We start from the raw sequence: 26243 nt of genomic DNA on the forward strand, positions 1-26243 counted from the left end.
AGTTGATATTTCGCTTGGCGATGAGCAGTTGAGCATCGCAGTCAGCCCATTTTGCTCTCGAATGCAATATTCTAGAATCTTATTAACACAGGTAGTAGTTGAAACCTTTCCTCCATCGTCCTTTAAGTCGTGTTGCATGTACAATGACCAATCGCCGTCTTCTTGTACTGCATAGCAACTCTTCTCTAAATTATCCAATACTCTACTCGTACTACGTTCGATCACATTGACTCTGATTTTTTTTAATCCAATACACTTCATCGTTACATTCGTTTGCAGTCTCTTCAAGATTTCTTCAAATTCCTTGGGATTCTGTTGATTTTGGACTAGTAACCGTCTCAGTCCTTCTGGAATTCATCGGATCGTAAAAGATTTTGAAATTGTTCTTGGAATTGGCATATGGCACCACTTCGAGCTTTGGAACATGTGGAACTTTTGCACTCAGAAGCGACTTCCTCCCTTACTACATCATCAAATTTAATCGGAGTTAAATGCTTCGGTAATGCATCAATATAACTATCAGCGGGCTTTGTAAGGCCACAATCTTCAAATCGCAAAAGAATAGGCAATCGAAGGTTCTTAATCACTTCCGTAAAACGTGGTGAAACTTTGCAAACCATGTCACAGGATTTCATAAGATGATGACTTTGACTTGGTAAATACAATTCAACAATTCCATCAGCACTCATACGTTTGTGAAGTAAATGAAAGATCATGCGCATCGCATGGCTGATTTTCTTCACTTGGTCAGTGGATAGAAGTTTTTCTCCGACCTGTTCGTGTATGGATTGCAAAAAGAAAGCAATTTGAAACGGTGTTAATTTTTCGGTTGCGCCAAGTCGTATAAAAAAATGCTGCAGCTCTTTAAATTCTGTAGGTGCAGGGAAGAGAAATGGTTTGAATGGAAATTTTTCTGGTGGTTTCATTACCAATTGTCCTGCTGTCACGAATGTGTTATCCTCCGGTAGAAATATACAAGAGCTATCTTTCAGTTTAGTACCAATATTCACACAAATGTCACTGCATCCGTCATCAGGGTTGCGGCTGGGGCATTGCAAAGCACCAAAAAGAAAACGATAAATTGATTCGGTTATTTTTTTCAAAAGATCTTTATCAACTGACTCCAGGCAAGACGATTTGACTAGGTTTTGCAGGTGATCGACGACTATGGTGTAAGCAGGTCCGGAGCAGGCAATACCAAGGTTTTTCAATTCGGCCATATGGTTTCGTTCTGCCCAGTCTGGGAGAACAGGAACAGTAGTCCAGGATATATATCTAAAATCCCATGGCACTGCATTGCGCAATTCAATGAAAGGTGGACACTTGTTATGTTGACGCTGGTACTGCTCGTGTATTGAGGATAGTTCATCCTCAACCTCACCAGAGGCAACAAACTTAATCTGCGACACTTGTGATAAGAATTCCCCATCTCTCAAAACCATCTCCGAAAAAAGACACTTTACTAACCATTGAGACTGCAGACGGGTTAGTTGGTCTTCAGGAGAACCTGCACCATTCCTGGCAACACTTCCACAAAATTCAATGAATAATTGAGGTGTAACTTCAACCTGCAGTCCAATACTTTCAAGTAGATTCAACCAATCTAAATCGTTGAATGGCGGGGGAGGAAATTTCTCACCATCGCCTGCAAACATAACCATGAAAAGGTTGTTCTTCGGGTCGAAGAACTCGGTTGCGAAATGCAGGCGGTCATTTTTGTCGGGAATACAAGGCGTTTCTTTCATGCTCTTTAGGAATTTGATCTTGTCAGGTGACCCACCTTGCGGAAAAGACGGGAAAACATTGTCCTTTACGTACTTTAAATGTTCCATTTGACTTTCTTTGGTGAAAATCTTGAAATGTTTGAACACATACTCCACGTAAAATTGTGTGACATTTTGACCACCTTTCACGCCAAGATCAGTGTAGAGTTTCTCGAGTGTACGTAATGCGTCTGAGCTCAGGAAAAGACACTCTGTTTGGTTTTGAAGCTCATTCAGCTGTTGTGTTGGAACGCCAGGCGGAACAAGAGCATAAGAAGAATAGCGACCGAGCAAAGTCACAAACTTTCCATCCAATGCTTTATGAAAAGGCAACTCCTTTACCATTTTCTTGCATCTTACCAAATTTTCGGACCTTTCGTAGTCATCTTGTACAAACCGAAGAAAGACACGAATATCTTCTTCGTAAACCTTTGAGATGTCGAGCTCGTTTGTCTTCAACATGTGACAAAGAACGAATAAAACATCTTCGACTTTGTGAGGGTGAGCAACATAAGGATCAGTTACGGCGCGAAATAGTCCCAGAGAGTTCATTTGAAATGTCATTTTCTTGTTTAGTACTGGACACTTCAGTTTTACCAAGAATGCGCGAACGTTTTCTTGTTGCACCGACTCATTTCCAACAACTGTCATGTCCAAAACAGATTTCGCCTCCTTGATCGTCACAAGTTTTCCACACGTTGTCGGAATAATTGGCCATTCTGATAAGCATTCTAAGGAAACAGATTCTTCATCGGCCTCAGGCTTTGTATAATTTTGAAGGAAATCCCAAAGTCGCTTAAACCACCTTTCTGAAAAAATTCCTGCCTTTGGAAATTTCCATGTTGCATGATTATTGATGGCGCTCAACGCTTTAGCTGAAAACACGTGCGGCAGTAATCGTGCGAGATCTTTTTCAGTAAAACTGCGAACAATATCTTCCTCCGATTTAATAGCGTCCGATGGGATTTGATGGACAATTTCAGAGTGAATAAACAAGTGCGACTGCGTTGGAACGAGGTCCCCAAATGTAGAACGGAACACCGGATGACGTGACTCAAAGATTCTCAGGTAGCCATCTTGTGTTAACAACAAAGGCAAGCCTTCCAAGTGTTTGCCGAAATTTTCATCCTCGTGACAATATTCTACTAGGGCCTTCAATTCCGGAATATTCTCGACCACAGTGAATTGCAACAATTTTGGGAGATTGCCAATTTTGCAAGGAGATGTGCTCGAATCGAATTCTCTTAAAAAACCAATTACGCTGTTTGGACTTACTTCATGCGAAGTCACACCAACTGAGCAAAAACCATCGTATATCCGAGATGGAGTGTATAACAACACAGGAAGGCCAATTCGTATCAACAGATACAAAAAATCAGTATTTTGATCAGAATTCCTAAAGTAGGCTTGTTCAGCAGAGAGCCAATCGTCGAGAGTAAAGCGTACGCGTTGGGATTGCTTAGGAGTTGCCGTATTTGACTTGTAGGAAGAGATGGATCTTCCAGACTAGCAGTGCCTCGTTCCTGGAACCTCAGCTGGAACCAGCAATGGCAGCACTTTAGCTCTTGTCTGTCCAAGATAACGATACAATTCAGTGGTAAGAATTTCCCAAGGATTCTTTCCCAAACTCGGAAACAGACTATGGTAGAGTGAAAACTGATTTTCATCTTTACAGAGCAGATTACGAGCCTCGATGATCAAATCAGCGTAGGCACGTGGTAATACAGAGCTTTTCATGAAGTGGTTCCATTCACACTTCACTCCTTTTCCATCAGTGTCGGTCCAAAGCCCTCGTCTTGTGCTATCTAACTCAAAATTACTATTGACGTGAACGGGAAGATCAGTGTAATTCTGCGGCAGAGGTAGGAAACAGTACGCTATCCCACGCAACGCAGTTCCATTTACGAAAGATGAACGCGTCCATAGTCGAGCTGCAACGCCACCATGCGGGACATCTACGACCATCCGGGATTTCATTTCTCTTTTTCGCAGCAAATGTCGACCCAACGCACCTTTGTATCAACCACTTTTCAACTTTCTGGTTATTTGCTTTTATTTCCAATGTGTAATTGATTCCTTGCCATTCAATTTCTGCCGTAGGAATATTCTTGAGATGGAAAACTTTTCGTGCCAGTTGCTGACGCTTTCCCTCACCGTCCGGAGATATGACGGACTCGACACAAAATATCTTTTCCAGTCTGGCATTTGAATCAATCTTTGAAAGAGTTATCTTCTTAATATTATTAAGAAATAATAACGACTTTTGTGCTTCCGTATGAAAGGTCTGCAGAAGTTTCTCTATATCTGGGAAAACATTAGATATTTTGGATTCATTCCTTTCTTGTCTTAAGGGGAAGCGGAACATAGTAGAGCCTTTAAGGTTAAATTTGCCAGGAAGATATCCATCGAGTGTATCCGAGTTGAGATCTCGAAATTCTGCATCCATCGATCCGAATATTTGGCCACGATCATCATCACCAAAATATCGGGAATGAGGATCGAGAAACACAAGGGTGTCGTCGTTGGATAAAAAGCTGGGACAGTCGGTAAGATGGTAAACCGAATTGAAACCAATTCCATATTTTCCTGTCATTCCTGGAGTATTTCGCTTGCTTCCAACACCAAGATTCTTAATTCCCTCCAGGTCTTTGTCTGTGAATGGTCTGTCATTGTACACGCAAAGTGCTGGTCCTTGTATCTCCGCAGATATTCCTTCTTCTGTCACCACTTTTTGATAACCAAGGTTCCGAGTATCGTGTATGAAGTGTATTTCCGAGGCTTGGGCATCGTCAGCGTTTTGTACAAGTTCCTTTAGTATTCCATCAGCCGGATATCCATCCAGAATTCCTTTTAGTCGTTCAATTAACTTCGTCTGCCGAATGACTCTCCGTAGCCAATGTGACGTGAATACTTCTTCAATATTTCCTTCTTCAAGGATTTGGCACCAAGATCATGTGCCTTGTGTGGTGGCACCCTCTCGTGAACTTTCAAAATTTTCTCAGGATGTTCAAGCCATAAGCTCAGATTGACCACGACATTTTTGCTTCGTCGGAGAATGCTATCAGTGTCCGGAAGTGGAATCTCACCAATGTAATCCTTCACGGCGGGATTTTGTACATCTATTTGACTGATGAAAAATATTGCAGTTTGTAATTCATCGTCACTCAGAGCACTTCCACGCTTTGTTTTTTCTAGTTCGTAAAGAGCGTCGATGTAATCTTTAACACTAAAGAGACGTTTGATTCCCATCAACGAAAACAGTTTCGGATAATTCCTTTTGTAACTGTCTGGTAGGGTCAGAAGAAATGGAGCTCCGTTTCCCATGGACACATAGGCTACTTTTTCGCTATGCACAAATTTGCCTTCAAGAAACAGCCAAGGTTGTTTTTTTAGCTTGTTCAGGGATATTTCAACTTTTGCCTTCTCTACGATTCTATCATTAAAAAATTGGTAAATTTCTTGGCAGATGGATTCAATGGCAGACTTCACTTCAGTTTTTTGGTTTCTTTCATCAGATAACTGGCTCCAAAACATATACGCTGCGCCCAGCTGGTGAACGACCAACTTATTTTCAGGCCGACGACTAGAAAAACCCAAAAGAGTTTTCACTTCTGCATTCATCTTTCCACAGCCAGTTTCGTCCGATGTATCAACGATTAGACAGGAAGATCCGACGAGCTTTGCATCTTTTCGTAAGAAAGCATCGTTTGGTGAGCAAAATGCCGGACCTGACGATCCTTTCCAAGGTAAAGGAAAACATGACAGATTTTTAGCACTGGCAGAAACCTAACAGGATGAAAAGCTGTGCGATATTGACCAGGTGGCTGCAGTTGATCTATTCGCTTGTTCATGTACGCGATTAACTTTCGACAGCGTTCGAGATCTTTAGTTTTGGCGACCGACTGAGCTCTTTCAAAGATTCCGGTCCAATCCAGATCTTCCACCATACCAAGCTTTTTCAAGACATACAATATGTTTTCATCACGCAGGCGTTCTCCAACTGGAAAACGATGATCTTGTTCGGAAAACAACTTTGCCACAGAACTGAACGGGTGGATAAGTGCAGAAGGCTTCGCGAGAATTTTCCCACATCCTGAAACTGAAATACAGGCATTTTGTTTGAAAGCACTGACCTCTTGGCCAAGATTGGAGTGAAGTGATCTACTAGGTCTCAAGATTCGATCCAAACCAAAGCACACGATTTTATCTCGCTGAACTGGAGGAAGAGTTTTGATCTTTGGAAAAAAGTGCTGCTTCATAAACTCTGTAAAGGACAAAGTGCGTCGTTGAAGAATGCCACGTTGATCAAACTTTGCCAGGGTATTATATATTTCGCGAGGAAGACTTACAACGTGAATCCCCAGGGACCTCAATATTTCTACTGTTGTGTCGTAGATCTCGGAAAAATCATCGCTCAGTAGGACAGCGCCGTTGATGCTCATCCAATTTCCATCGCTGTAAAATAACTTGGTTGTGGGATCCAACAAGACACTGCAAATTTTCTGAACCAATTTTTCCCAAGACTTCATATCCACGGTGTCACCTCTTGGCCACAGACTGTGAAATTTGTATTCCTGAAAATGACGGATTAAATCTTTCATGTTTTCAAGAAGCATGATATAAGCTCTGGCTAACGCGTCTTCCATCAGTGCTTCGTTCCATAACACTTTGATAGGTTGTTCTCGCAAACTCGTTCGCTTCCAAATCTCAACGCGATTAGCCATGATTGCGAAGTACCCGTTAACATGCACAGGAAGCCCAGTAGGAATAGACAACGGGAGGAAACAAAACAATTCCCCCAAATTATCTAGATCAACGCCAGATTTCCAGCCTTCCTCGGATGCTTTCTGAATGACAAACGCTGCCCCACCACAGGGCAAGAAGCCACGAGCTCGACCTTCCGGTGAACGAGCGATTTCAAGCGAAGTGTTGGTCCCACTGGCTGATACTACAAGCCACATTTGATTACTGCTGGATCGACGGTCACATCCACTTAATTCAGATTGCTCTTTTGTCGTTTCTATGTTAACAAGCTCACAACCGGATGGAAATTCAGTGCGACGCATTTGAGGTTCACGGTATTGTTTCCACCATCTCGAGCACTGCTTTATAAAAGGTTCCGTGTTGTTTACCCCTTGTCGTTTGAATGGTCGCGAAGTTGGTTTATTTACAGACAACACCAATCGCATTTCGTCTGGTTCGTCCAATCCATCTAATTCAAAGATTTCTACCTCTTTTACATGTTGGGAAAAGATCAACAGATTCGAAGCGCATTCGCAGATGCTACAAACAATGGCTTGAATCTTGTCTCGACCATATGAGGTTTTGATTATATCACTAGTTCTTGCCTGGGCGGCCGTGCGGAAGGGATCGGAATAATGTTCCGTCGTAGTGGAATGCTTCACGTGTTGCGTGTTGCAACCAAAGACGCCATTGTTGGTTGAAACTGATCCTGGAAACGTGTTAGCGACTGCGGTTGCTTGGCAAGATTGATACGAATTCCAGGACGGGATCTGTCCCTAATGTGATGTTGTAAATGGTGAGTGTTCGGATCAAATACCACCAAGTTTCTCGGCTGATGAAACTTGGGACGTCTGTGAGGTGATAGACGGCGTTGAAACCAAGACCAAACCTACCAATCTTTGAAATATCTTCAACTTTCGTTTCTCCTGCAAGCTTGTGATGTTTCAAAATCATCGTCAGTGAACACAGCTCGTTGTAGGCCCACAATGCTGGTCCTTGACATTCGGCCATGCCAGGGGAGAAAAGACTCCTCGTTCTTCCTCGTCTCCAGTCCACCAAAAATTTGACTTTTGTAGCTCCAGCGTCGTCTGCATTTTGAATCAATTCTTTGAAAATACCGACGCCCATCCTGTACTCACGGAGTATATTACGAATGCGAGTTGTGACGGGTTCGTACTGCCCTGTCTGTTCAAAAAGATCTGTCGCGAGAAAAGTAATTCTATCCATCATAAACAAGATAAATTCATAATACCGAGTTAACAAAATGAGACCATAAATTTCATATGGAAAAATATGACTTTAAGTAGTTTAAGTCTGTACTTTTCAGTAATAGTATGTAACAGACATGTCATCACTTAAAGCAAAGTAGATATAATAAATAACAACTTTAATTATATAACCCCTCCACTATATATTTACACCCAATCTCTATATACAGTGTGTCTCAAAAAACGCAACACTTAAGAATATTAATATTGTTCGGGTTTGCACCACAGTTCAGCTAAAATGACTTTTAGCATTTTAAATGAAGGGTTAAGAGCCATTTTCAATTCCCAGAGGTGCTTATCTATTGTGCTTTAGAGCTGTATTAATGTCTTGCATATTTAAGTGGCGTTTTTTTTGAGACACCCTGTATATCTCCTATGCGAGTTGTGAAAAATTGTCAACTCAATTTAAGTTCATTAAAAGAGAACAACATAGTCTACCCTATTTACTGTATGAGGTATCTCTGATGTTCAAAACATTGTTAAAGCTATGACAAAACAATGTAACACGATTCTACACGATTGCTCTTACTTTTTATTTCTGAGAGTCAGAGCAGTAATGAACACACCCGTGAGACTATGTTGGCATTGGAATTTTAACTTATTCATACTTTTTCTATTACATACCGTCGTCAGACATCTCTCGAAGCTGGTATACGAACAACCACAAAGAAACTAGCAGCTTTCAGTCCATCATCTATAATTATTTGTATATATTAATTGTTTGGCTGAAGTTGCAACGCAACCTCAGTACTCAGTAGAATGGCGAAACTAGCGGCGAGACGGATATTCAAGAGTAACCTCCAATAAGGGTTATTTGACAAGGCATGACTATCAGAAATCTTGTAAAAAAATTGACAAACCGATGCATGTGTGGAAGTGAATCAAACGCCTTAGCATAATGACCGGTATATAGGCTCATTGCTACTTATAGTTAAGATTAAGATTTGTTTATAAGCGATTATATACAATCGTCACTATTGTATTATTTTCGCTTATTACTTATATTTTATTAAGGTAACTGCGTGAAGGTAAATCTAATTAGGTTTTGGGCCACAAGTGGTGCACAAAATTATAATTTGCAGTAAACGCAAAAATATAAAATGCCGACCATGTACTCACAGCACGATACAACTAAGGCAGAGACTACTGATTTACAAAATATATCAACACATGAAAAAAACTCAGGTAATTCATGACCCTTGAAGTTAAAGCCAAGTGCTACTTGGGTCCCCCTATCTTTATTACCATATATTTAATTTAATCCTTGAGCATACACAATATGACAATATAAATTATAACATTGTTTTTAAACTGAGAATAGGCAGAGTAAGGACTATATGCCTTTCGTTGCTTTGTCAGTAAAATCGACTTGTATAACCAGTATAAACGCTAATATTTTGCCGTCAGAAAACGCTTAAAAAAACCACACGCTTGCTTCAAGTTTCCTGCTAACAAAACAAGTCCTTTGTTTCCAAAACAGTGCCAGTGCACAGACGTGTATTAACAAATTATAAAAGAAACGATGTGAAACATGTTTATAACTGTTTGTGACTTCGTGGCAGATTTGCACCGTTGGTTACGCGCTCTCAAATGGTTTTGTGTGAACAGCCTGTATATGTAGCAAAGCATGCAGGCAAAACAGCTATCTGTATGAATTGAGTATAAATTTGAATACTTACCTTTACTTCCTGGTGTTAAAATATGCCTAGACAAATTAACTAGACTTAACAAATTATACACCTCACCAGGAAGTGAATAGCAATGTGTCGAATTGTTGAGAAAAATTACTGAACCTCCGCGGCTTTTGAGCGTTTTGCAGACAAAGAACTAATATCGTTTTGTGTCTCGAAATGTGAAATTGTTACGAATGTCAAACTGTCATACGCCAGTCAGTTGCCATGGCCAACGTTTTCACATCAGCTGCTGTTTATAATTTATTTATGTTTTATTGTTGTTTATAATGTTTCCCACAGCTCTATATCCCACAGAAACAGATACATTTAAAACCTAACTTTACTAAAACACATGATCACCGAAGTCCTTATAGCTATATTCACACACGTACAAAAAGATCCAGCTAACCTTAATACTGACAATTACTTCACTTAGTTTTCGTGTTGAAGTTATATTATGCAGGTACGTGTCTAAGCAGGCGAGCACGCATCAGTTCTAATATTAAAAATCCATATTCTTTCACTTACCTTATGTAATGCAAAATATTCTCGTCTAGACTTTAGCCAATTAAGCGCAAGCTGAAAATTGAGTATTAACGTGTTCGTTTTACACGACGCTTATCGATGCCTACTTATATCTTGTCGACATACAGTTCTGGATCGCTTTCGAATTAAAAGCAAATTGGATTAACCACTTCCGGTTTACTTGGAAGTACAGGGCTGAATTAATTCCAGGAATTCGAAGACTCTAAACTGTCACGTGTGATGAAAATTAAAAACGATTGATAGCTCTCAGCAGTTTCCATTTATCTTTGCCGCTTTTTGTTGCATGTCATGCATATGATATAGTATATAATTTCATAAGGTTCCATGATTATTATATTTTAAATATTAATCGTTAACACAGCACGAAAAATTAACATCTATGACTATATTAAACAAAATACTGAACAGTATTTTAATGATCAATAGAGTCGCCTAAACGTGTTTGAAACAACGATTTTTAATATTTTTATAATCTTGTTTTATTCCAAAAGAAGCCAGGTGCAAATTTAACAATATCTTAGTAAATTTAGGTGTCATCTTGCCAAAGCAGACAAAAGGTCCCGTCGCTTTTGATAAATTATTCTGTTACGAAAATAAGGAGAACAAGTTCAGTCTAACGGCGTGGTCAGAATTCATTGAGAACCCCCAATATTTAAGATTACATGCAGATAGGACTTCAAAGATTGTCGTGATTAACTGATTCTAAATAACCTCCGCAACGAAAGCCTTCCTTTCTGTTTTCATTGAAGGAAGACCTGTCCATTTCGATGTCCTAAAGTTGAATTCTTCTACTGAGTTCAGGCATTTGAAACGCCGATTTTCTCCTCCCATCACCACCAAAGAGTCTCCATCAACGACTGCACAACATTCAGAGCGACTGCATTTCATTGGTGGGAGCATGACACTCTTTTGTGTCTCAATATTATAACTGATGACTGTATTCTTTACGTCTCCAAGTAAATAATTGTCAGAACCACCAGCAAGAACCACGTTTTCTTCATATTTGGCTGTTGCCATGTTGCACACACTGTATGGCAATGGTGCAAGTTCCTTGAACTCGTTCTTAGTTAAATCGTACATTGTGACAATCGCCGTAGCAGGATTTGTATCTCTCGCACTACCTCCAAATATCAGAATTTTGTCATTCGTTTTTACTACACCACAGCCACGGACAGGTGTTGAAAAAGGAAGTCTGGCCAAAACCTTTGTATTAAAAGGGAGGCGTAGTTGGATTTCGTATATCATATTAGAGTAACCCTTTTTCTCTTGGTCGTAACCGCCAACAACAAACATTTTATCGCCACTTCCAACAGTACGGTGTCCTTTCAATAATTTGGGCAAATTAACTGGAAAGTTGGACCAAAAACGACTAAACTGCTCAACGCTGCTCAGAACGCGCTTGTCCTCCGAGACACCGCCAGCAACGTTGACATGGCCATTGTAACAAACCGAACTTGCATTAGCACGACACCTTTCCATTGGTGGCAACGGCCTCCATGAATTTGAGCTTTTATCAAAAACCTCGGAAGAATTTAAAACCTGCGTGTCCTTTCCGTATCCACCTGCCACAACGTATGCATGTTCTACAGGATTCCCTTCGTCAATGATATCGTTTGATGGATCTACTGCAGTCGCCTGATCACTTTTTACACGCAAATCGTCCACGACTTCATGCCGCTGATCTCTAGATGTTTGATTTTCTTGGAAAAAGAGCTGTTTTTCGATTTTTTCAAACTTTTTCCCCCACACTTCGAATCTGCTTTCCATCACATCAAATCTGTTTTCTACAGCTGTCAAACCAGTTTTTACTTCACTGATCTGTTCATTGACGCTGCTGCTCAAGTTTGTGACTTGCTCGCACAGGCCACCCAAGCCAGTCCCAATTTCCTGGATCATAGAGCCCATCTCTTCAAAATTTCGACATCCAATTTTCCAAAATCTGCATTCCTCGCTCTCGTGTCGTGTTTGATCCTCTCTGTTGATCTCTCTTGAACATTCTTCATTCGAGCACACAACTGGAGCTTTGCCACACACAGCGACATGACTTGCCAGGTTTCCAAGCTCAATGATTTCTTCACAACCGCGCTCGTAATAATCACACTTAATTCGCTTTTCCGACAGCAGATTTCTCAAAATACGCGGTGCTTTCATCAGGGAATCCACACTCAGATCGTGTTTGCATGTAGGACAATTTTGATAATTTTCAAGATGCATCGTGATACATGCTCGACAAAAACAGTGTTCGTTTTTACACATCAATGGATTCTTCAACACGCACGAACAAATAGCACAGTATAGATTCTCGCTTACAACGGATTCGAATCGTTCGTCGGGGTAGCCAAACTCGAGGACTGGGCTTTGCTTTTCGGCCATATTGCTTTGTCTGTTGTGTCTAAGTGGAATATTAAACTGCACTCCTTATAAGAGTGAGCACCTGAAGACCTGCACTTCGTGGCATTCAGCTCTAAAAGGGAAAGTAAAGGTTTGTAACGACAAACAGTTGTGTATCATGTGCATGTATCCAACATATACGTGTATTAGGTATTGTTTAGGGAGGAGGATTTATGTATAAGACAGTTGCATCAAATATGGTACAAAAAAGCCTGAAGTCGATAAAAAGTCGAACTATTTGCCCATACGAATCATAACTTCGCCGTCAAACCCTGCATGATTCCTCCTTCAAGGGCTTTGCGAGAATGCCACGCAACATGTACACGCGTTTCTGGAGGTAAAACACGCGTGTCTAGAGGTAAAATTTGGTTTCAAAACGTTCCACTTGCTTTCAGTTCAATGACAATGGTTAACTCCTACGAAGGTTTACATATTTGATTGAGGAGCAGCCTGTCACGCTGCTCCTTGGTTATTTTGAAACGTATATACAGTATATACGTTCCAATATAACCAGGAAGCAGCGTTTTCAAACAACTTAGCATCAAATGTGGTATAGCAACTGCCTAAAATAGACAAAACACTTCCAGACGCTTCGACCTGGGGGCCTTCGTCAGGAGAGTTAGTTCCTACTAACTGCATGCTAAGTATATACAGTATATTACAGTGTAGTGAATACTGTATAGTTTCTTCCAACCGATTTCTAGCAAATACTTCAAATACCATTTACACATATATACATGAAAAATTCCAGCTGTGATCACAGCCATGCAATCTTGATAGAATTAATTAGGGTGTCTTGTTCAATAACATAGGCTGTATTGGCATTCAAAATCGGGCAGCAACAATAATATAAGTGTTTTGGACAGTTGGCATTCTATCTATTATATAAGTTGCGTTAATTAGCAATTACAGACTACATCATCGCTGCATGATATGTAATTGATTAGATTATTAGTTGAGCAAACAGGCGAAGTAAAGTCGAACCTTAAAGCAAGCAAATGAAGCGATCGTTTTAGAAAGTTCGAGCGTTAGGAGATCCACCCTTCAGGTACTATTTTATAGTCTTATAGTTCCGTGAACAGTTTTAGTGTTATGTGGTGAATTTAGTTAGCTTTAAAGTAGATTTTAACGAACATTTAATTATTACATTATCTTTGTTATTGTAAAATATGATTGGAATGTGCATGCTATATCTTTGTAAATTTGTCATTTTAGAATTAAATTTAAAGGAAATCTCCTCGCGTCTCGCAGTTTTGTCGCCCTGGCATGTGTCATTACGAATAAGTGTTAAAATGAATGGACTTACCTCTCCTGATTGATACTCAATATCTTCATCAATAGCAACAAACACATCGAGTAATTTTAAAACCTTCACAAATCTCAACAATTAAAAACAGCAAAGTAGTAATTATGTCCTTTATGCTTTACTATAATGCTTACATAACACTATCTTTGTCGAATTATGTGATCTGATATATACGCAACATCATATAGCATACACAGAACATATAAAATATATTTGTCTCGGGTCCCGACCTTTGCATAATGAGTGTTATAATATTTGCATATACTTATCCACGACTCCTTTAAAGTTATTCATATTTTCGAACAAGTAATTCAGTATTTCACCCAAACTAGTTCCAATTTCCTGCATCATGGAGCCCTAATAATCACATTTAATTCGCTTTTCCGACAGCAGATTTTTTACAATACGCGGTGCGTCTGCGAGTGACTCAACGGTTAGCTCTTGGTTACAAGAAAGCAAATTTTGATAATTTTCAAGATGCTTCGTGATACATGCTCGACAAAAACAGTGTTCGTTCTATGGCCATGTTTCCGGCTTGTCGTGTCTGAGGTGATCAAATATCAAACGCTGAACTCGCATTCCCCCGGATTCCCCCGATTTATAGCTGGGTAAAGCTGTAGTTGAAGCTACATTATTACGCAGGTAGATCTAAAAGAAAAGGCAACTATTTGTATATTTATAGACCGTCTGAAATTTACATAGTCAATCCCTTGTACTTTTTAAGATCAAGTAACAAATATCAGGGTAATAAAAAGCTCAGCACTAATCAATGTTTCAGCTCCCTTAGACATTTTCAACAAATTCGCAAAGAGATAACGCTTACATACTTTGCTTTCATAAGGAAAATGACAGTAAATGTTAAAATCCACAGCGATTAAGTTGACAGCGTAAATCGAGCCTAAATTATTAAGTATATCGTATATCAAATTTGCACTTAAGAGCAAATATGCATTTTCATATTGGTAATACCACAAGTCTAAAGCTTTATTCGCTAGTATTGATTTTACTCTCCTGACGAAGGCCCTCAGGTCGAAACGCCGAGAAGTGTTTTGTCTATCTAGGCAGTTGTTATACCACATTTGATGCTAAGTTGATGCTACGCTGCCACGCTGCTCCTTGGTTATATTGGAACTTACCATATACTAATATCAACACACCACTTCAGGAAATTTAGCCTTTACAAAACTTCAGTCATCTGAACTGCACGTGAATTTCCTTCTTCATCTTACATCCCTTAAAAGAACTTACATTAAAAGCAGCAATATATCTTTTATGCTCGGAGTTAACACTTATATCACACAATTCCTTAGTCTCAGAAAACCCAGACAGCTTAGCTCTGTGACCTTGGGTAACGCAGGTGAATGTATTTTAATACATTTATTTAAAAATACCGGAAGCTCAAAACCGCACCCAGTTTTAGGCGATGTAAATGAGTCAATGTACTACAAATTACATGACTAAATGATGACTTGACGGCCAAAGTCGTTGTAATTGAGCTGTATTTGACTAACGATTGAACAATCGAGATTATCTGGTTAGCCGAAGCGAACAAAACGTGTTATATACCGAAGACCTACACAAAGGTAAATTCAACGCAACATACTGCTGCCTTTATCAAAGAATGAAATGGGAATCAAATTTCCTCGATCGGTTCAAATTATATATTATGAACTAATCATTTGTACAATATACTAATGTATGAATATAACTAATCCCATAACATACTAATGCAACATACAATAGTCACGAATATATATCTGAAAAGAAATCGTTTGTGCAATTTATACTACAATATGCGTCGAGAATCTTGGCTATAACGCGCAACGCAGACGCGATTCATACTCACATGTCTGTCAAAGTTATTGATGCGTCGACCGTATTTACAGTAAAACAAGCCAGCCTATAGTTACATAATCGCCAGCAATAATGGTTCAGAGTCGGGTAGTTCGAAGGCCATTGCGTATGGACGGTATTTGTTCCAACATATCAATCGATATAGAAAATAACTATTTCAACTTGGCTCGAGCACATTAATTAAATGGAAAATAGTAGCTGTTCTCTAGAAGAAGACGTTTAGGTTTTTCTGTACGAAACAGAACTGTGTATGTTTCTGTGCGCCAAAATTAAGCTCCTGAGTATGAAAATATGGTTTGGAAGTTGCAATATTTAGTTCTAATATAATCAGTATCTATTACCTATCATGATATGGTAATAATATAGCCCACCGTATAAGCGCGCAATCTGTTTAGCTGAGGTAGTGTATACCAGCTCATATACGTTAAGTATCGAAAATAGCCTATAATACAGTCGGAATTTTCGTCGAAGATGTAATAAAAGTTTGCATATTTTCATTCCTATAAAGTTCTACCTATATTATCAAACAATTATCCTATTCGCCGCATACACGGCTGGATGATTAACCAGCTCAGCTACGTTGCTTGTCACCTTTTAATATACAATCTTCGTGCATTGGCCTAAATCTACTCACGCGATTGGTCAAAATCAATCACGTGGTTTCTTGTTGCCTGGCGACAGATCATGAGAATTATAATTTATTCGCAATAACCCATGAAAATCATCGTTTATTCAAAAATGACAGCTTGCAACGAAGCTTGGATCTTCAATGCAGCAATCAATGAACTCAGATTGTATATTAAAAGTGTTCGAGACTTTGTGTTGACTTGCAAACCATACAATGAAATTTCTCGTTCATTGTATGGTCAGCGCGTGCGTTTATTTGTGAATAAAACACTCACAACAGTCTCTAACCCTTAAATATACCTGTGGTTAATAATTTTATGTATGTGCAACGTATAGTTGTGTCGGTCCTTGATATTGGCGAAGTTCTACTGTCTATATCTGAATATTCAATTAAAAATATTGCTGTTGATGTTAATTTTAGGTGTATGCTTTTTTCAAGTTTCAGCACTCGTCTCTTTCCGTGAACAATGCGGTCATATCATTACTAGTGGTGGATCATGTCTGAGCAGTTCGAGGAAGGTAGGGTGATTGATATAATAATACAATTTTACTGCAAAATTAAAGCGCAAATCTTGGATATGCGTATCTGACTATGATCAAATATTCTTGACGCCCGAAAAGGGTACATTATGTATCATAGCTACGTTTGTAATGGCGACCTAAAATCACCAAATTCCCAGGGACATGGCGCAGTGCAGGATTAATTTCTTTTCAAATTCATTGTCTTTACAGGTTTGTTAACATAAATATATGAATATGTGCCCCCCCCCGAATTATCGTGTCTCGTATGCCACTGGGAACAGAGCGTCTGTTAGAAAAGCCGTTTTCATCAGCATATTAGCAAACAACATTTTGTGCAATCTGTGCTTTAGCGCTTTGTGTTTGGTAATGGGTATAGTTTAGATTGGTGAGCAAGGTAAATAAAGTTTTCATAATACATTACCTGAATATGCGTATGTTTATGTTATAAACTGTGGTTGCACACAAGTATTTTTCTCCCACAGATCTTTTCGAACAAACAGGGCAGTACGAACCTCTTACGACTCGTCTGCGTAATATACTCCGTGAATACAAAGATGGCGTCGGTATTTTCAAAGAATTGATTCAAAATGCAGACGATGCTGGAGCTACTAAAGTCAAGTTTTTGGTGGACTGGAGACACGGAAGAACGGAGAGTCTTTTTTCCCCTGGCATGGCCGAATGCCAAGGACCAGCATTGTGGGCTTACAACGATGCTGTGTTCACTGACGATGATTTTGAAAACATCAACAAGCTTGCAGGAGAAACGAAAGTTGAAGATATTTCAAAGATTGGTCGGTTTGGTCTTGGTTTCAACGCCGTCTATCACCTCACAGACGTCCCAAGTTTCATCAGCCAAGAGCTCTTGGTGGTCTTTGATCCGAACACTCACCATTTACAAGAACGTCACATTAAGGACAGATCCCGTCCTGGAATTCGCATCAATCTTGCCAAGCAACCACAGTCGCTAACACGTTACCAGGATCAGTTTCAACCATACAATGGCGTCTTTGGTTGCAACACAACGGAAACACGTGAAGCATTCCACTATAATGGAACATTATTCCGATTTCCTTTCCGCACGGCCGCCCAAGCAAGAACCAGCGATATTATCAAATCCCCATATGGTCGAGACAAGATTCAAGCCATTGTTCGCAGTATTTGTGAATGCGCTTCGAATCTTTTAATCTTCTCCCAACATGTGAAAGAAGTAGACGTCTTTGAATTGGATAAATCAAGTCAACCAGACGAAATGCGTTTGGTGCTGTCTGTGAAGAAACCAAGCGTTCAAGTCTTCCGGCAAGAGGTGACGAACAGCACAGAACCGTTTATAAAGCAGTGTTCCAAATGGTGGAAACAAAACCGTGATTCTGAAAACATTTGCAAGGAATTCCCATCCAGGTGTGAGCTTGTTAACATTGAGACCAGAAAGGAAGAGTCAGAATTGAGTGGATGTGACGGTCGATACAGAAGTGACGAAACTTGGTTGGTAGTTTCAGCAAGTGGGACTGACGCTTCTCTCAAAATTGCTCGCTCACCAGAAGGTCGTGCTCGTGGCTTCTTGCCCTGTGGTGGGGCAGCGTTTGTCGTTCAGAAAAAAGCCTCCAAACAGAATTCCAACTCTGATCTTTCTGGGGAACTTTTCTGTTTTCTTCCTTTGTCTATTTCCACTGGGCTTCCTGTCCATGTCAACGGGTATTTTGCAATCATGTCTAATCGCGTTGAAATTTGGAAACGATCGACTACAGGAAACCAACCAGTCGAGGTGAATTGGAACGAAGCGCTGATGGAGGACGCATTAGCCAGAGCTTATGTCATGCTTCTTGAAAACTTGAAAGATTTGATCGGTAAGATAAAGGATTACAAATTTTACAGTCTGTGGCCAAGCAGTGACACCGTTGATATGAAATCTTGGGAGAAGCTAGTTCAGAAAATCTGCAGTGTCTTGTTCGATCGAAAAACCAAGTTATTTTACAGCGATGAAAAATGGATGAGTATAAACGACGGTTTCTTACTAAACGATGATTTTGCCTATATTAACGAGACAGCAGTGAAAGTATTGCGAACGGTGGGAATACATGTTTTTAATCTTCCCAATAACATTTTACAAACCTTGACGAAGTTTGATGGATGGCGGCAGATCCTTCATAGACGCACTTTGACATTTCCAAAATTTATGGAACGGTATTTTTTCCCGAACATCAAAATCCTCTCCCCGTTTCAGCGAGATGCTATTGTTTGCTTCGGTTTAGATCGTATTTTCAAAGAATCTTCTCTTTCAGCAACTGAAGAAAGTGATCTCTTCAAAGAAAATCCTTGTATCGCCGTCTCGCACGATGAGAAGATCTTAGCAAAACCTTGTGAACTTGTAAACCCGTTCGGTCCAGCAGCTGAGTTGTTTTCTGACCAAGATCACCGCTTTCCTGTTGGTAATATTCTGTGTGATGCAAACAGATTGCATGTCCTAGAAAAGCTTGGTATGGTCAATGACCTTGACTGGAATGAAATCTGTGATAGAGCTCAGTCGATCGCAAATTGTAGCCGAGCAAAATCCGAGCGTTCACGAAAATTGATCGAATATCTTAACAAGCGAGCAGATCAACTACCAAACTCCGAACACCATTCCATTCGTCTTCAGGGGGTAAAGTTCTTGCCAGTGTTAAAAAACCCCTTAAGTGAGTACCGTTTATCATGGGAAGGAACAAAGATTCATGTTGGCCGTTTTTGCGCACCAAAAAACGGTTTTCTGCCAAGAGAAGCAAGTATTTGCGGTTCAGGATGCTTAATCGTAGACACGTCCGACAAAACCGGTTGCGGACAGCTCCATGAGAAAGTAGAAATAATTTTAGGATTCGCAAGTCGTTTGCCTGAAGACAGGTTAGTTATTAAACAGTTAGACGAAGCCATCGAATATTGGGGCAAGCTGTCTGCAGAAAAAAAAGGAAACATGGGAGAAAGGTTCGCGATGGAGTCGATCTGTCAGGATATTTACAAATTTTTTGATAAAAGAGCGCATGAGACCACAGGAGATCAAAGTTTTTTGAACGACCTCGACGAGAGAGAATGGTTATTTCTTCAAGGAACATTTGTGCGAAGCAGAAAGGTGGCTTATACGTGCAGCGGAAACGGTGCTCCATTTCTCTTTACCCTCCCATCCCTCTACATAAGAGACTACCGAAATCTTTTTCACGCGATGCAAATCAAAAACAGCTTTGAAGTTGAAGACTACATCAATGCTCTTTATGATCAAAAAAGCGCGAAGAAAGAAGATTCCCTCACAGAAGATGAATTAAATACGGCAATATTTTTCATCAATCAAATAAATGTTGAAAATCCCGCCGCAAAGAATCACATTGGCAAGATCCCAATACCTGACACCGACAGTATTTTACGTCCAAGTCAAAATGTCGTAGTAAATTTAAGTTTATGGCTCAAAGATCCAGATGATAATCTGAAAGTCCACGAGAAAATACCACCGCAAATAGCACAAGCACTCGGAGCGAAGCCGTTAAAGAATCTCATATTGGAGAAATTTTCGCGTCGTATTGGCTATGGAGAAGCGTTTGGACAACACGAGGAATTAACTGACCGACTAAAAGGAATTCTGGAAGGATATCCTGTTGACGGAATACTCAAGGAACTAGTACAAAATGCCGACGATGCTCAAGCCTCGGAAATACACTTCATACACGATACCCGATTTCTGCGATGTAAAAAAGTTGCGACAGAAGACGGAACAACCCCAGAAATACAGGGACCAGCACTTTGCGTGTACAACGATAGACCATTCTCGAAGACAGACCTCGAAGGAATTAAGAATCTTGGTATTGGAAGTAAACGAGGTAGCCCGGAAATGACAGGCAGATATGGGATTGGATTCAACTCCGTTTATAACCTCACGGATTGTCCAAGTTTTTTGTCAAATGATGACACCCTAGTTATTCTTGATCCATGTCGCCGTTACGTTCTTGATGAAGATCCTGGCAAACTGTTTACGCTTAACACCGACCAACGCAAGGATTTCTCAGACACAATTAAGGGATATCTTGGTGACCATTTCGACCTTAAGGGCTCGACAATGTTCCGTTTTCCGCTTAGACGAAAACAGAATGAATCTAAAATATCCAAATTTTGCCCTGATCTGAAGAAACTTATATATTCTTTCAAAAGAGAAGCCCGAATATCACTGTTATTTCTAAATCATGTTAGGAAGATATCTCTCTCGAAAATTAATTCCAAAAACGAAATTGAAGAGATATATCGCGTCGAGTCCGCACTATCTCCAGAAGCGGAGGAGAGCTGTCGTGAGTTGGCACGGAAAATTTTGGACAACAGCGATACACCTACAGCGGAAATTGGATGGGATGGAGTCAGCTACAAAATGTCCATCAAGGAGGGCAACGAAGAAGTCGAGGAATGGTTGATACAGAAGGGTATTGGATCAATTACTTCAACCTCGACTGCAAATAGAATGAGTCCAATTCCGGATGGTCGCAAACTTGGTCTTCTTCCACGAGGTGGCGTGGCAGCTCGACTGTGGACGCGTTCATCGTCCTCCAAGAAGCACTCTGCGTTTCGTGGCTTGGTGTTTTGTTTCCTGCCTCTTCCGGAGAAGTGCACTGGCCTACCAGTTCACATCAATGGTCATTTTACCGTAGATGGAGCCCGTCGACGACTGTGGACCGACACAGATGGCGAGGAAGAAAAGTCAAAGTGGAACCGATTCATGCTTAGCTGTGTATTACCACCTACCTACGCGGCATTGATCATGGAAGCTCGCAGCCACTTCTGCAATGACGAGGATGACGATAAACTTTCGCTTTACCACGGTTTGTTTCCGAATGTCTCGAGTACTTCCTCCTGGAAAACCCTCAGCACTGAATTGTATCGTTATCTTGGACGCACAAGAGCCAAGGTTTTGCCGTTGCTTGTCCCAACTGAGTCTGAAAAAAACGATGCGGCCTTTTTTCTTGGTGAAGAGATGTCGGAGAAAGCTGACTCTTCCGAATCATGCACCTCCAAAAATTTTTCGCGAGCAGGATGGCTCTCAGCTTACGAAGGATACTTCGCAACGTCTGAATTAGAGGAGAACTTTTCGCACCTGTTAATACGAATCGGGCTGCCTGTTTTGTTGCACGCTCCATACCGAATATACCATGGTTTTAGATCAGCTCGTATTACTTCGAATTACGTTAGTCCTTGCAGCGTCATTCTTTTCTTGAAAGAGTTCAAATCGAAAGTTTCCAATTGCGCGATTGGCAACCTTCCAAAAAGGCTAGAAGCCACCGTGGTCAAGAGTATTCCAGAATTGTCTGCGCTGATAGGATACTGCTCTGATGAAGACGATTTTGGTAAAAAATTATCTGGCTTGCCCTTGCTTCTTACGCAAGATGGCTGCCTACGAGTTTATCAACCGAGTCAGCCCGTATTTCGTTCTACATTCGGAGATCTTTTTCCAACGCAGATGCAGTTGTTCCTTCATTCAGAAATTGTCCATCATATCCCTCGGAGCGCTACACAATCAAAAAAACGTGTTGTCCGCAATTTTACAGTTTACGATCTCGCTGAATTACTGCCGCATGTGTTCACGAAATCCGTGTTGAAAGCTATCAACGATGAAGAGACATGGAAACTTCCAACCGAGGGGATTCTATCTGAGCAGTGGTTAGAACGTTTTTGGGGTTTCTTGGAGGATTATGTAAAACACGAATTTGTTAAAAATCGGTGGATGTTAAATTGTCTTCTCAAATGGCCAGTTATCCCAACAACTTGTGGTAGACTTGTGGCAATTAAAGATGGAAAATCTGTTTTGGATATGACCATTGCCGGAAACGAGTCTCCAGATCAGCGGAAAGCCCGTGAATTCTTGCTGAAATTAAACTGTCCAGTATTAAACAAGAAAATCACTTTCAAAGACAGCCAACCTAGTGCGGACGCTACTATTCCTGGAGGCAAAAATAGCGTATCAAGCACTGAAAGAGGACATCTTGAAAGAAAAAGAGCCGTCACTGATCATTTTGTAGGCCACCCACATGATGCTGCAGAGATTTTGATGGTCTTGCATTATATGTTAAGAAAAAACAACCTGGATCTTTCGAAAGTAGATGCGGAAAGCATTCGCGAATTTCTTCTGTTCCTTCAAAATAATTTCAGAGAAACGGGACTATTAGAAAAGCACAGGCAAATAATAAAAGATCTTCCTATTCACAAGACATTTGAGGGACAGTTTGTGAGTTTGGTTGGTCAGTATTCTTCGCGTGATTTCATTTCTTTCGACGTTCCTACACAACAACTAGATGAACTACAAATGAGAACTGGTTGCCTTTTCCTAAACTCCGATGCCTTGCCTGCACTTGAAGACCTTTACAAAGACCTTGGCGTTATCGTGGATGAGGACGTCACGCAATTCTACGTTAAGCATGTCTTTAAGAATTTTACCATGTTTACTCGTGAAAACCAAATGCAGCATTTAAGATTTATTCACGATGAGATCTACCCGAATTTTCCCCAAGGCGGTTCAACTAAATCAAGAGAATTTTTGGAATGTATGAAAGGAACTCCCTGCATACCCGATGAGCACGGCCAACTTCATTTTGCACGCGAATTTTTCAATCCAAAGAACAAAGTATTTCAAGCGATGTTTGATGACGAGCGGGACAAATTTCCTCCCTCGCCATTCGGAAATGAAGGTTGGCTTCTCCTTCTTGAAGCAATTGGATTGCAAGTCGATATCACGCCTGCATTATTCCTGGAATTCTGCACAAAGGTTGCAGAAAACGGTGAATATTTTCCAAGTAATGGACAAAATCGTGTGCAATCTAAAAGTCTAGTAAAATGTCTATTTTCAAAGACATTATTACCTGATAAAAGGTTTCTATCCAAAAATTTTCTAACCAAAGTATCGCAGATAAAGTTCATTGCCTCCGAAAAAGTGGAGGAAAAACTGTCTTTAATACACGAGCAGTACAAGTCCACAAAGAACGGCTATCCGCCTTTTACACAATTCAGCAATGCCGTCTGTTGGTCGTCTAGATTTTTAATCTGGACAACAGCTCCAATCCTTCCAATTTGGGCACAACCAGACAAAATTGCAAACCTTCATAATACTTGTTCCAAACCTTCATATATCGACGTTCTGGAGCATCTAAAAAATGTAGCGGCAGCGTACAGTGCTGAATTGGTCGATGCTGATCACTTGGATAAAAAGATTACCAAACCTATTTACGAATTTTTATCGGCGTCCATAGAATGCGACACCCGCGGTGAAGTTTACAAGGAAATTGAAATTCGTCTGAAGGATGTTCCCTGTGTTTTTCTAAAAGACCACAAGATTTTTGTTAAAGCGGAACAGCTGGTGTTTAAACTACACGACAAATGCGACTTTAAACCGTTCCTCTATGTCATACCTCTAGAATTCGGCGTTTTCGAAGATCTATTTAAACGACTGGGCGCAACCGACAGACCAACCACGTTTCAGATTGCTTACGTTCTGAGATCAATTCACGAACAAGTTGGGGACGGCGTGCTATCGTCCGATCAAGAAATGCAAGTCAAGTATGCAATGCATTTACTCTTTGAACGTCTTTACGAAGGCGAGAACCTTCACGGCATCGATGAGCTGTATTTGCCCAGTCAGCGTAAATGTCTTGTCAAATCGTCTCAAATGGTTTGTATGGTTTCGTCAAGGTATACAGATTCTGCTGAAAGACTCCGACGTCCTTTGTTGATGCGATTCGAGGCGTGTGGATTGAAGAAGGCCGCTTGTGATTATATCAATCAACTTCCTGATCAATTACGTCCGAAAAAGTTCAAAGAGCTAGTTCGAGAAGAAGTGGATCAGGAATCTCAAAATGGCATATGTCCTAAGGCGAAAGATGACTCTGTGTGTCACTTTCAACAACGATATGAAAATTTGTTGCAATCTAAAGAGTTCAACGAAGGCCTTCAACGGTTACTGATTAAGGGTAGACGTAATCCACAAAGCTTCGAGCATATAATAAGAAGGCTTATCACTTGTGTCCAAGTGAAATGCACAGGATTTGGTATGATAAAGATCAATGTCATACGTCGAGATACCAATGAAGTTATTGATGAATTGGAAGACAGTTGTTATGCAGTACATCGCGAAGAATCGTGGATATTGTTCATTCAGCACGAATTTGAAGACGACTTGGTTTCTATTGCTTCATGTATTGATGCGATCCTTGGAGAATGCATAAACGAAAAATTTGGACTGATTAAAATGCTGGGATGTTCATCACCAAATGATATTTCTGTTAAGTTGAATGCTCTCGGTATACCCCAAATCCATTCCGACACAGCTGACGAGTTCGATTCTTTGGATGACGACCTATCTTTTCGCGAAAGTCTGTACAATAGAGAGTGTGGTGTTCCCGCTCGACATGAAGAGACGAGGGTGTATCATGGTGGGGATTACGGGATGAATCTGGGTGTGGGTTCAGGTAATTATCATGATCATGACGGATACGCAGTTGGTTATCGTGGTGATCGATATCACTCGAGTTATGGTGTAATTGGGGGTAATTCAAGGTGAGAATTACATCATATTATATTATTAAATTATATCATAGCTTCACCAGTAGTTGGTTAGCATAAGGAAGAAGCAGTTTGCACTCTGGTAACAAAGAGTAATAGTTCCATTTTTAGCATGAAGGTCTGAGAAGTTAAGATAGGATTACTAATAAGGATTTTTAAGTTTTAAAATTAAGAGTAATAGTCATTGTAAGCAAAATTGGCTGTTAAAAGTGCTTATAAAAATGTTTGCCAGGACTACAGATAAAGCAGAAGATGAAAGATTTTTTTCAAAAGATCGTAACGAGGCGAGACGTTGGTTACAACAATCTATTAATGACCTGGATGGTGCTAAATGGTTACTTCAATCCGGTGCACCCTTCAATGCGCATGCGTGTTTCCAGAGTCAGCAAGTGGTGGAGAAATGCTTAAAGGCCATGTTCTTCAACTTCTGTGGCATTTCCGGTCGCAGTCTTGAAAATCACAAAGTGCTTGAACTAGGAGAAGAGCTCAAGAAAGAAATAGGGCTGCCGGACGAGATGGTCATGAAGTGGGTGAGAATAGTTACGGGATATTACTTGAAAACCCGCTATCCAAACTGTCAACCGCCGTATGTTGTTCCTGCTAAAGCTTTTGACAAAAGGGAGGCAGAAGAAGCTGTTGAAGCGGCCTCAAAAATGCTTCATTATGTTGAAAAACGTTTGGGAGAAACATTGGAAGGGTCTGTGTTACACTGTGATTCATGAAATACATGTTTTATGTAAAATCTTATATTAAGTTACAGTTTTACTGCTATCCTTGTTTAGCCTGGGAACCTCACTCTCTTGAGCAGCGGGCTAATTTCAAATGCTTCTAAATTTTTATTATTTAACAGCTTGGTCAATAAATGGCCACTAAGATGTACGGAAAACTAATTTCTTCCCTGTTAATTACGTTTTTTTTCAAATAACATATGCATGGACTTTGCCTGTATTCTAAAAGCTCAATTTAGCTCATTCACATCCAAACTTATTGAGTGGGA

At 40.3% G+C, this 26243-nt stretch overlaps 3 protein-coding genes and 1 long non-coding RNA gene across 6 annotated transcripts; 1 reads left to right on the forward strand and 3 right to left on the reverse strand.

The window, feature by feature from the left end:
* Positions 1 to 338: 338 nt before the first annotated feature.
* On the reverse strand, positions 339 to 3215 carry LOC114523914. Its single transcript, XM_028544975.1, has one exon. The coding sequence runs from the start codon at positions 2412 to 2414 to the stop codon at positions 339 to 341; it is 2076 nt and encodes a 691-aa protein (XP_028400776.1). The 5' UTR covers positions 2415 to 3215.
* A 4425-nt stretch (positions 3216 to 7640) lies between these two features.
* LOC114523892 lies at positions 7641 to 10074 on the reverse strand. Its single transcript, XR_003687064.1, has 3 exons — positions 9976 to 10074; positions 8399 to 8468; positions 7641 to 7705 (listed from the first exon to the last, which is right to left on the reverse strand). It is a non-coding gene; the product is annotated as an uncharacterized LOC114523892 (long non-coding RNA).
* Positions 10075 to 10477: 403 nt separating this feature from the next.
* LOC114524018 (kelch-like protein diablo) lies at positions 10478 to 15613 on the reverse strand. 3 transcript variants are annotated; one of them, XM_028545121.1, is made up of 3 exons: positions 15537 to 15613; positions 14827 to 14923; positions 10478 to 12457 (listed from the first exon to the last, which is right to left on the reverse strand). In XM_028545121.1, the coding sequence occupies exon 3, from the start codon at positions 12364 to 12366 to the stop codon at positions 10696 to 10698; it is 1671 nt and encodes a 556-aa protein (XP_028400922.1). In that variant the 5' UTR covers positions 12367 to 12457; positions 14827 to 14923; positions 15537 to 15613; the 3' UTR covers positions 10478 to 10695. The 3 variants fall into 3 exon arrangements, with proteins under 3 accessions (XP_028400922.1, XP_028400921.1, XP_028400923.1); XM_028545120.1 differs by lacking the exon at positions 15537 to 15613 and having other exon boundaries at positions 14827 to 15031; XM_028545122.1 differs by lacking the exons at positions 14827 to 14923; positions 15537 to 15613 and adding an exon at positions 13691 to 13757.
* LOC114524017 (sacsin-like) lies at positions 15139 to 25993 on the forward strand. The gene is made up of 4 exons (XM_028545119.1): positions 15139 to 15273; positions 16611 to 16690; positions 17176 to 25240; positions 25479 to 25993. Exons 2-4 carry the CDS (start codon positions 16669 to 16671, stop codon positions 25966 to 25968), a joined length of 8577 nt encoding a protein of 2858 aa, XP_028400920.1. The 5' UTR covers positions 15139 to 15273; positions 16611 to 16668; the 3' UTR covers positions 25969 to 25993.
* The last annotated feature ends 250 nt before the right edge of the window (positions 25994 to 26243 follow it).

The sequence above is a fragment of the Dendronephthya gigantea genome, unplaced genomic scaffold (assembly GCF_004324835.1).
Source record: "Dendronephthya gigantea isolate DGI-Jeju-01 unplaced genomic scaffold, DenGig_1.0 000029F, whole genome shotgun sequence".
NCBI classification, from domain to species: Eukaryota; Metazoa; Cnidaria; class Anthozoa; order Malacalcyonacea; family Nephtheidae; genus Dendronephthya; species Dendronephthya gigantea.

What these genes read in the sequence shown, in the direction of transcription:
- LOC114523914 (XM_028544975.1), bottom strand. Translation starts at nt 2,414, where the DNA reads ATGACAGTTGTTGGAAATGAGTCGGTGCAACAAGAAAACGTTCGCGCA.
- LOC114524018 (XM_028545121.1), bottom strand. Translation starts at nt 12,366, where the DNA reads ATGGCCGAAAAGCAAAGCCCAGTCCTCGAGTTTGGCTACCCCGACGAA.
- LOC114524017 (XM_028545119.1), top strand. Translation starts at nt 16,669, where the DNA reads ATGTCTGAGCAGTTCGAGGAAG. An exon ending in GTCTGAGCAGTTCGAGGAAG is followed by an intron (nt 16,691 to 17,175) that starts GTAGGGTGATTG and finishes TTTCTCCCACAG; the next exon opens with ATCTTTTCGAACAAACAGGG. An exon ending in GTAATTGGGGGTAATTCAAG is followed by an intron (nt 25,241 to 25,478) that starts GTGAGAATTACA and finishes AATGTTTGCCAG; the next exon opens with GACTACAGATAAAGCAGAAG.